At 43.1% G+C, this 11,436-nt stretch overlaps 1 protein-coding gene across 1 annotated transcript in view; it reads left to right on the top strand.

Annotated features, from left to right (window-relative positions):
• The first annotated feature begins 2,259 nt into the window (after nucleotides 1-2,259).
• The window catches only part of THBS4 (thrombospondin 4), a 39,254-nt gene continuing 30,077 nt past the window's right edge, over nucleotides 2,260-11,436 (top strand). Inside the window, exons 1-3 of the mRNA XM_064735320.1 lie at nucleotides 2,260-2,353; nucleotides 6,446-6,649; nucleotides 10,747-10,994. Of these exons, the coding sequence (XP_064591390.1) occupies nucleotides 2,266-2,353; nucleotides 6,446-6,649; nucleotides 10,747-10,994 (540 nt within the window). The 5' untranslated portion in view covers nucleotides 2,260-2,265. The remainder of the gene's footprint in view (nucleotides 2,354-6,445; nucleotides 6,650-10,746; nucleotides 10,995-11,436) is intronic.

Raw genomic sequence — 11,436 nt, 5'->3', positions numbered from 1 at the left:
ACTTCTCTTTAAGGAGTTTATGACATTCAAAGTTCTTCCTTTTCTTTTTCCGTCTGCTTGCCTCCTGCTTGCCCCTTTTAGCCTCCCTTTTTCCCCAGCTCCACAGCACTTTGCCCCTGATGATCTGTTTTTCTCACTCCCCTGTGCAGCTCTTGGCCAGCTCATTGACACTATCATGTCATCCTGTCACTTGCACTGCAGGGGCAAGGATGTGGGAATGAAGCTGAGGTGTTTCTTCTTGTGTGGAGACGTATACAGAAGAGCAGTAGGGTGAGGAGGAAGAATAGCACCATGCTGTCACACAGGGGCTATGGCAGAGCACCCTTCTGCCTGGCAATGGGCAGAGGAAAAAATGGGCTACTTCAGGAGCGGGTCAACACTGCTAACAAGAATAAGCTAAGAAGCAGGGGTGTGTTATGGAATGTATGCCATGTAGGGAGGGCAATTAGAGGACATGTGAATATAGGCCAGCTGAAGGTATCTAAAAATCTCACTGGGGCTGTGTTGGGGAGCAGCCCACCGCTCTCTGTGCTGTAGAGCTGCTGGGGCAGCCCCTTTGCAGCGCTCGCAGCCCCCACCCTGCAGTATGCTGTGTTTTGCCTCCCACACGATAAGCCCCTCAAAGGCTGTTCTCTGTGGTGGTTCTTAGATATATGCACCAAGCCTGATGAGACTGAACATTAATCAACACTACTTTGCTCACTTTAACATAAACTTTCCCTTCTATTGTTGCCCTGCTTTTTATGAAGTAAATAATATCAGACAGCTCCAACTTTTCCAACTGAGTGTGGATAGCAAGCTGCGAAGGGGCCAGGCAGGGCTTCCTGGATTTCTGACGTGACAGGGGTCCATCAGCAGAGCTGATACATACAGAGATGTACAGGACAAAGAGAGCTGTGCAGCAGGATAGGAAGCTCACAATGTGTTTGAATTTCTCACTTGCTCCCTTTCTCCTGTACTTTCTTAACATCAGCAGTGCAGACTAGAATTTTCTGAAGTAGAGGACAAACAATGGGATAATGATATCCTAAGGAAACACACAGTGCTGAAAATTGTTGTAGTTGAAAGAAGAAGGGTTTTTTTAAATTTACTTTGGCTAAGTTATTGAGTTTGGGAGTTTGCTAAGACTTTTTCCATAGTCTCCATCTGGTCAGTTTGAGCACTCCCAATGGTTCTGAACTCTTTAAATGAAACAAAGGAGCAGATGATACATTCCTCAGTTTGCCAGTCAGAGCCTTCTAGAAGCCCAGTTTACCCCAGTGTGCAATCTGCATGACCCCTTTTAGTGACACTCCTCAGTTAGGAAAAATGGAGTATTTAAATTTCTACCAAGACCATGTCTGCACACCAGAGCATGCCCATTTGTTTTGACTGAAGATGTGCATGAGAGAGAATCTGTTCTAATATATGTTAAACCTTAACAGCTGACACTAAATACCTGACTGCAGAGCAGGCAGAGAAACCTGTGAGAGGGCTTTGCAAAGATGACAGCTGTATCTTTGCTGTCAGAAGACACAAATATATGGTCACCACTTGGTGAACATAGAAAGGGAGACAAGAGACATTTTAAAGTAAAATTTTGCCAACCTCAAAGTTAAGCATCCTGCAGTCAGCAGGACTGGGTGAACAAGGCTGCATTATCTTCATGTTTCTGACACTCTTCTACATCCCTCACCAGGCAGGTGGTTCTCTGAAGGGCTGCTTGTAACAGCGCTGGACTTGCCGTCCCTTAACTTGCAGAACTTACAGAACTCATACTCACCGCCCTGAACTTACAGAACTCCTACTCAGCTCTTAAAGCACATCCAGTTCACTTTTGGGGCAATCTTCTTGTGACTGGTAGTAAGCATAGTGGCTTATTAACCACTGAACTCCATGATCTTCCAGGTCCTTTCCTATCTCGCTAATTCTGTGATACTGTGAATTAAAAACCATTAAACACATTGCAATTTCCAGGGCTCCTCAAAGGGCAGACTCCAGACAGCGTCCTCACAGGTGTTGATTTTGGGGGGCGTCGCCAGGATCTCCACTTCTGTCCGAGCCACCTCCATCAGTGCCAGTTCTCGGCTCGGGTTCCGACGGAGCGCTCCCCCCTGGTCCCCCCAGGGCTCGGCCGTCCCCCTCCGCGCCCCCCGCCCGCCGCCCGGCCAATGGCCCGCCGCCGGCCGCCGGCCGTGCCCGGCCCCGGGGCCGCCCCCGTTAAACAGCGGGGCCCGGTGCAGAGCGGCGGCCGTCCCTCGCCGCCCTGCCCGGCCCGCGGCCGCCATGGGGTGCGAGCGCGGCGCCGCGCTGCTGCTGCTGCCGCTCGCCCTGCAGCTGTGCCCGGGCCGCGCCGCCGCGCCCGCCCCCCGAGGTAAGGGCCCCGCGCCCCGATGGAGCGCGCTCTCCTTTTCCCTCTTCCGTGGGGAAGGCTCTGGGCTTGCGGTGTCCCGACCCCTGCCCTTCGCCGGGAGCCCTGCCTGGCAGCGAGAGGCAGCGCCTCTGCAGGTGCTAGGGGAGCCGGAGCCGTGGCGGGCAGCAGGAGCCGCCGCTGCCCGTCGGGGCGCAGAGCGCGCCCGCGGAGCCGCCCGGACTAGCGGTGGGGACCGGAGGAGATGGCGGTGACAGCCGCTCTCACGCAGCCTGCAGAAAGTGTTTCTGCAGGTGTGCTGGTGGGTGCCTGGAGCATCTGAATAGCCCTTTTCCAGCTGCAAGTTCTCCTAAATGAGAAGTGAATTTCTAAGCCGGGAAAACTCTACTGCATAGCAGAGTCCATAGGAAAACTCGTACTTTTTAAACCCAGCATTGTCGTGGCAATATTACGCGCGTAGTAAGTCAGGAGCTGCTGTATTTTAGAGCTTGAGCGAAGTGGGTGGTATTACTCTGCGGTAGCAGCTTATGATTGCCGCCAGCTCGGCTGCCGAGTGCAGCAGTTAGTGCAACTTCGTGCTACTCCAAGAACCTTAAGGCTGCTTGTGGTTTTCGCTACATTTTTAACCCCCTCTTCTGCCTTACAGAATTATTTTTAACATGCCAGTTATTATTATTATTACAATCAGTTATTACCTAAGATCTAAAAGACAGCCGATCACAACAATATAGCTGCATTTTCAGAAGCCTTTGTTGTAGATCTTTATGATGTGAAGACATTTCAGAGAATTTTTGTAATGACAAGTTGCGTATTACCGGATTAGAAAAAAGCCAGCTTTCTAACCTGTCAGGGGCAGTGGCCAGCTTTCTAACTTGTCAGGGGCAGTGGCCACTCCACTCTCGACAAGGGATGTTTTTAGCTTCTTGTGGTCAGTGGGAAATTGTTGTGGTAGGGGTTAGGATTTCACTCCAAGTGTCTAAGCCATTAATAATTGCCTCGAAAAGTGCTTAACAGTAGTGGAGTAGTGTTTATATCTACAGCTGTGATTAGGTGTGACCAGAAAACAGCCTTAGAAGGTCTCAAAAAGCTGGTGTGATATGACAACAGAGTTAGAGAAAAGAAGTTCCATGCTCTCCTGTGTCACTAATTTCACTCTTCCATGCCTTCTCATCCTAGCACTTTCCGTCGTGTCTTCTAGCTCTCATCTGAAAAGCTAGCCTTGATGGGTTTGGGCAGATTTCCAAAGTGTGGTTTGCCCCTGTCTCACCATGTAGCTCATCCTTTGTTAGCATTTGGCTAGGAGGATAAGCAGCTCTATTTTAAAAACCACAGAAGGAAGGTGCAGGAGAGAATTCCTGGTCTGTCTCATGAGTGGGCTCAGTTTAGCCCAGTGGGTATGCACACTCGTGCTTGAAGGCATGAAGGCATGTCGGAGTTTTCAGTCCATTGCATGGATTAGAACCAGCTGCTTGTGCTTTTCAGCTTTGGCAGTCATATTCTATGTATTTGCTTTCAAGTCTGCCTTTCCACTGAGAGGAACAGAGAGACAGGGTTCTTCAAAAAATGAGATGTCAAATCTTTGTGATCTTTTTTCCCTGTTTCTTCCAAACAAATAATTGTCTCTATAATGGCCAAGAGCTGTCTCTCTTTGCCTACTCTACTAAGGATGTAAAATGAATTTTCATGGCCTCCTCATTCTTCTGCTAGCTACATTTGCTAGCATATGTGTAGCATTGTGCTTAAGGATGGATCTGATCATGTAATGCATCATCCGCATACTAGTCAGTGAAGATATTCCAGGAAAGATTTTGATAACATGGTGCTAAAGGATCGGGCTGAGGCACTGTGCTCTGTGGAACACAACTGCCAAACCAGTTTCAGTATTAATTGAAATATGCAAATAACAAAAATTTCAATAAACGTTTTCTGTAACATTAGACAGATGTCTCACAGTGTTTAGTCATTACTTTTGTAATATTTTGAAGTGATTCTACCTTAGATTAGTGAGTATCACAGAAATTGATAGAAATTCAGCCAATAGGCCCAGAACTGAACAAAATGTATATATTTTGTACTATATTTTGTACTATATTTCATGCTCTCAAAGTCTTTGGTATTGTATTGCATTGCTCCACCTGAGGAAACACAGCTGTATTTTATGAATGGCTGTTCCTTGTAAAATGCTGTTGTACAGAGTAGTGAGTTGCATTTCAGTGTCTTATGTGGGCAGTTGCTCTACTCTCTCTGCACTAAGTGTGATGAGGCACCCAGCCTTTTGCTTCTGCTTTCCAAGTCCCTGCTTTCAGTGGGAGCAGTGGTTGTCCTGGTATGCTGCAAATCTGAAACTTAATGAAGGAGAAGTCTTTTGACCAAGTCCACCTTACTTTTATATGTCTTAGTTGTTTGACAGCAATACTACTAGTGCATGCAAGTCAAGGGCCTGATATTTTTTGTAGTGTGTCCAGAAAATTCTCTGTAGAGTCATGAGATCCTTAGACCCAATGTAAGTGTAGACTTCAGAGATTACTTCAATGACTTCATGAAATGAAGGGAAAATGGTCTTCTTTTTTTCTCTTTTTTGGAAATAACATTAGTGTCTAAATGAATGGATGCTTCAGAATGACTGATGGGAGCAGCATAAACCCACACTCTAGTATAAGGGAACAGGGTTTCCCACATATCTGTGGGAAGGTCTGCATGCCCATTTGATTGTTCTTTGAGTGCTCTTCAGTCTTTTCCTGTGCGTAACTTACGGAAACACTGGAATGGTAGGATGAGCTCATCACCTTGTATACACAGCAACAGCTTCGGGGTTGTGCTGCATAGACAAGGATCATCTGAAAAGGTCCACCGGTGTTTTTTCAGCCTGGGAAACAAAACTTATTAGTACAACCACTTGAATCAAGCTAAGGCACAATGTGCCTTTGCCATCTGCCTGGTGTTACAACTCTTCTCTAGTGAGAGCTCTACAGTAGTGTTCCAGAGTGGGAGAAAAATATGGCCCAGCTATGGTGGGCCTGTGGAGCGTCAGTGGTATACAATGGCTCAGTGTGCTCTTGTATTTAAACGACACTTGTGCAAAATCATTTATCAAACTTTACTGCCAGGGTATAATATATATACTGCTTTAATTGCAGTGGGTTGGAATAGGAAATAATCAAGAAACCTAACAGAAGTGTTTATTGAGTTTGGAGATGTCGTGGATTTGGGAACATTGAGGAGAACCCCACTTCATTGTTTCAGTTGCATAAAGGACATAGCTGACTTATATATGTGTAAAATCATAGACTCTTTGCTGATGCATTGTAGAAAAACTAAAATAAAAATTTGAAAGAGCTTTTGCTATGCCTTCAGGGTTTGTGGGTTTTGTTTTGGTTTTTGTCAGGCCTGTATTTCTTTGTTTTCTTTGCCAGAAAGGAAAGATGAGTCTTATTTGTATAATATATATTCTGGAAACTCAGTGAAGTGAGAAAGTTGTGAACATTGTATTGCTTACCTGGCTTTTTGGCATTTTAATTGGTGTTCTGCAAAAGCTATCAAAGGATGAGCACTCTGAAAATCTGTCTGAAAATTTTAATGATGAATCCTTATCTAATTGAAATGTGAACACAAATATCTGAATTTATGAAAGCAGAAGTAGGTTAAAAAGCTTTCTGTTGAGGTGGATCCTCAGAAGAGAAGCACCTTTGAGATCTACCTAAAAATATTTGCATACCTCAATTTGAAAACTAGTTATTTCTGTGTTAGTAACTTATCAATAATTCCTTTGAAAAATAAAAATAGTTAAAATAGTTGCAACAAACTATAGATATTTTGATAGAATTATAGAATATCATAGCTGCAGCTGGCAGGCACCACCTTGTCCTAACTCCCTGCATCTATGGGGACATGTTTCACTAGACCAGGTTGCTTAAGATAGCCCTTCCAGTGCCAGGGATTTGAACTTCATGATATTTACAGATGATCATCATATTGATAACTTTTTTTTTTGGTGGGAAGAGTGTACAATCTCCAATATGTGGCTTCAAATATCATTCTTCTTTGGTCATTATTATATTTAATTTTCTGTTGAAATTTGCCTTTTTTTCCCCTCAGTTTTTGATCTTCTTCCTTATTCAAACAAGCGAGTGGTACTGAACTTCTTGCAACAAGCATTTGGGGATCCTATGCTGAATGAAGTTTACTTGCTTTCAACATTCAAATTACAGCCAAAGAGTACAGCCACTGTTTTTGGCCTATATTCATCAGCTGACAACAGCAAGTATTTTGAATTTACGGTAATGGGACGGATGAGTAAAGGTGAGTTGCTTGGAATGTGTATGGTATAACTGGTGTTGGATCCATAGTCACTGGTCTGTGACAGATGAATGTTGACAGCTGTGTGATTAACCTTTGTGCTTGAGTCATTCCTGTTGCGTAGTGTCACTTTTCACATCCCCTTTCACCCCTTCATCTCCTTGATGCTGCTCTCTCCTGGCCAGGGAAAACTGACCTGACAATCAGCTGGTATCTTCACTTTGGCTGCAGTGCTTACTCTTAGCAATGCTGAGAAAGGAGAAAAAAGACATGGAATATGGAGCATGGAGACAATTTGGTTTGGTCTTTTTTTTTTTTCCTTTTTTCCCTAGGGACAATCACTGGTTCTTATTACCCAGGAATGTGAGGGACACACGCACATGCTGCCTCATGCATATGAAAGGCAGGTTCTTGTTCCAATGACCCTGGAGGTTAGATGTGACTACGCAAGACAAATATTCCCGGCACTTACGAGATCTGTTGGGTGAAATAAAGCATTAGTCACGAGTCAAAGTAGGAACTGCAGCACTTTTGAAATAAAAGTAATAGTTTTATTGATCTGTAAACCAGATCTGGGATATACTACAATTTTAAGGTTCAGCGAAAGATCATTGATTTATTGATTGATTTTTGTTGATTTATGTACATTATTGTTGCTGCATTGACTTCACTACTATAGTAATTTGCTACTGAGTAATTAGCTGAATCGAATATACTGTGAAATTATACTGAATAATTCTTCAATACATTATTGTTGCTGCATTGACTTCACTACTATAGTAATTTGCTACTGAGTAATTAGCTGAATCGAATATACTGTGAAATTCTACTGAGAAATTTCAGTTTCTGCATAGGGAAATTATTCAATATGTTGCAAAAGAAGAAAAGCATGCCTTTTCATTAAACATGGTTGGGGAATGAGTTCAATAAAACATTGGTAATTTTATCAGGTCTGCCAAAATCCTTCTGAGGTAAGGCAATAAGAACTCTGTGTGTGTAGGGAATGGGTAATACATGGTCACACAGCCTTATCAAAAGTGCCATACAATTCCCAACACTGACTTGCTTAATTGCTAAATAAATGATAAATTACACATACTCCCTCTCGCGCATGTACAACTATGTGTGCAAATGTTGTACATATATATATATATAGGAACACATGTATATGCACTAATGTGTCAATTTACATACAAGTTTGAACATGTCGAACTGATTTTCCAAACTGTCTGTGTGATTGCATGACAGTCTCTTAAGCCTGTTAGAGCGTTTCTGGTGGAAGGTTACATGGTTTCTTTTGGTTTTGTCCTTGGTAGGTTGGTGTTTGAGTAACATCTGTGTGACAGGACAAATGCAATAATGGCCTATGCATAGGCAGCATGAAGCAACTTGTCCTGTCAGTGACCAGTGTTGAGTAGATGGGGGACATCTGTAACCTATTTTATGTAAAGGATTTACCGTCAGCTTGATGTAAAAGATTGGCCAAAGAGAGGGAGGCTTTTTGCAGTAAGACAGTTCATTGGACTTCTTTGCCTCCTTGTTACTTTAGAGCACCTTGGTTAAGGCATATGGCAGTGAGCAAGTTGTAGGCAGTGTTTTCACATGTGATTTCTCTGAAGTGTTAGGGATCCCATATGGCTACTTCATACAGTAAGTTAAACTACATCCACGAGATTGTCATGTCAGCTGCAAGTATGGAGTGTGTGAGTTGTGTATGATCCTCTCAAGACTGAACAGCAGTGCTTAAGTGATGAACCAGTGTCGGCATCTCAGCAAAATGCAGGGTCTTCATATCTGTGGCATTTCTCTGCATGTTACTTCTAGTTAGCGCCCAAATCTGATTTAGGGAGCTCAAAGCAGACCTTAGTTGTAATTCAAAATGCCACATATAAGAGTTTTGTTCCCAATGGTTGCCTCATATTATGTTTTATTGTGGTATAACTGATAGTAATGTGTTTATAACACCTAAATGTTTATAAAAGCACAGGTCTGAATTACTGAGTTAACAGCTAAACTTACTGTAGACAATTGTGTCTTTCAGAGATAGATAGCAACCATGGATTTCTTATCCTTTTTTAAGTATTCTTGTATGGAGCAAACAGCAATTAGTGCATAGAAGTGTTGCTGTTAAACAATTCTGTGAAACAGCTCCTATTTTAATTAGAAAATTTGTTTCTTAAGCAGTTTACGTGACACTCTTATGGATTTCTGTAAAATATTCAGTCAGCAAACATACTGCAAGGGCTTGTGTGAGTTAAATCTTGGAGGTGGAGGCTGTGATCCAAGAAAATCTCTCTTCAAAAGCCTACTCTGGTTTACCAGATGAATATTTGGCTTTGGCTGAGGAAAGAATACTTGATCTTCTTTCCAAGTCTGATTGCTCCTTGTCCTGAAACTATTCTGGCAGGGTCTGTTCTGGGCCCTGCTTCCATCTCCTCTTTCTTTCTCTAGGCTACTGTTGTGTTTGGTCACTCTGAGTGGGGCCCAGATCCAATTTTATATGGCCGGGCGTGTGTAATATTCACATAAATAAAATGCCTGCAATGTCCTCTCTCTTGCCGTATCTTTGAGTTTGCCAAGAAATGCTGCCTTTTAGCGAGTTACTGGTGACCTCATGCACCTTTGCGGAAATCTCAGCTCTGGCAGTGCTTTGACATAGACAGTAGTGAAAACATTCCTGATATTGATCACAGCTGCTGAGGCTCTAGCACTGGTGTAGACTTCAAAGATGGAGACATACCCTGCCCCATTCATGCTGGTATAAATCTGGGGATTTTTTCATCATCAGACTGAGGAACTAAAAAAATTTTAGGGAGCATGTCCCAGTAAGTTGGGAGGTCACCAACAAACAGGTATCATAGCATCAAAGCAATTTTATTAGTAGTGGAAAGATGGGAAGGTAGTTTGTTAAATGAATAGAAATTGGATGGTTTCAGTAAGTAGCTGTTATTAGGTCCAAAGCTAGTATGAGCTTTTACCTCCACTATATCCACAATTTTTGGTTGACTTAGTGTCAGATCATTTGTGAGCTCTCGCTTGACACAACTGTAGCAGCCATCTGTGAATTTCAGACTTTAGCAAGACCCAGCATGTAAATATTTAGATGCCTCATGTCTCTGCAGCTTGATTTCTCATGCACATAACTATTATGATCAGGAAGTAAGAGGCTGTCAGCTGGTGATCAGCAGGGTCTTTGAAGATCTGTCTGATTTTGCAGGGTAGTTATGCACTGTCCAGATGCATTCAGCTTGTTGCTTCTGCAGATATGCAGTTGGAGAGCCAGGGAGAGATTTTGTGGAGAGAACTAGCTAGCTGATCTTAGAGATCTGGCTCACAGATTCTAGCTTACTATCCAATTTCCTTAGGAAAGAGACTTTCAATATTACTCAGCAGGCATTTATTGTAAGAGTATTTGTCTGCTGTTGCGGGCTTTTTTTGATGGTGAATTTTACTTAATGAAATGAGAATTTTTGTCAGGTAGGCTTTTTAAAAGAGCTGAGAAAAGGTTTAGTCATCCCTAGGAGTGGACTATGTATTTTCTGTATTATACTTTGGTTTTACTGAGTGTTTGTTACAGAGAAGTGCAGGTTATTGGTTTGGAAACATGCTTCCTTTGATTTTTAATTATGCATTTGGATGCACTCTTAAACGGGTCCACTGTATGCAGTATGCATCACTAAAATTGATTTTCTAGTTGTACGCTTCTGCTGCAGAGTATCTCTGGGTCTGTCAGATGTATACATACCAAAGTGCTGACTGGAGGCTGCCTGCTACGCCCTGTGACTTTACCACTTGCATTTTAGCACATTATGGCCTGTAAAGTGACTTTGGTTAAGCCATTTAGGGAACCTTGGACAAAGCAGAGGAAAACTCAGCACAGGCCACAGAGTTTCACAAATGTCATGCAAGCATCCTGCTAGTGCTGCTTCGAGAGTCAATGTCCCATTTATTATTACCATTGTGTCTGCATATGGGATGCATTTGCAGAAGCGGACATGTGGAAAAATACCAGAGCAATTGCAGATTTCCACAGGATGTTCCATGATCAGCCTTGGGCTGTCTGCTACCCTCTGATAGTCCTTCTGTGTGTTTTGTCCTAGCGGTGCTGCGCTATCTGAAGAGTGATGGAAGGCTGAATTCCGTGATCTTTAGCAACATCCAGCTGGCTGATGGGAAACCCCATGCTGTCATCTTGTGGCTGAGTGGTCTGCAGCAGGGAGTGAGCACTATAGAGCTGTATCTGGACTGCCTGCAAGTAGGTGCCATTGAGGACTTGCCAAAACCATTTTCAGCACTGTCTCAGAAGGTGGTGGCAGCTGAGTTGCGCACTCTCCAAGAGAAGCCACAGGTGAGCATGGAAACTGGGAACAGGCTGAGGACTTAGAGGGATCACCACTGAACCTCTGGATCACTGAATTCAAACCTCAGTCCTCACAGCAGCCAAGCTCTCTACAGTAATACTTTAATATTAAGTTGTGGAATAAATGTAAATAGAAACTCCTATGGAGCAGGCGAAATCTTAGCTCACATGAACCCTATAATATTTATGCTATTTGTTTTAGACATAATTTTTAGCTTTTTAAATAAAATTTTAAAAACCTACTGCCTCCTTCACTTCAATCTAGCTGTTTTTTGGGGAGTAGACTTTTTGTAAGGACTCGACTAGTGCAGTAAGAACAGTTTTTCAATGGCTTTTTACAGCTATCCTGTATGAACAATGCTTGTCTGTGTAAGTGGCTTTCCTCTTCATGATATGCGAAAAGACTAAAAAAGACAAAAGAAGGGAGGAC

The sequence above is a fragment of the Zonotrichia leucophrys genome, chromosome Z (assembly GCF_028769735.1).
Source record: "Zonotrichia leucophrys gambelii isolate GWCS_2022_RI chromosome Z, RI_Zleu_2.0, whole genome shotgun sequence".
In the NCBI taxonomy this organism is placed as follows: domain Eukaryota; kingdom Metazoa; phylum Chordata; class Aves; order Passeriformes; family Passerellidae; genus Zonotrichia; species Zonotrichia leucophrys.
Note: the sequence above shows the minus strand (reverse complement) of the source record. Positions and strands in the feature narration are given on the sequence as shown.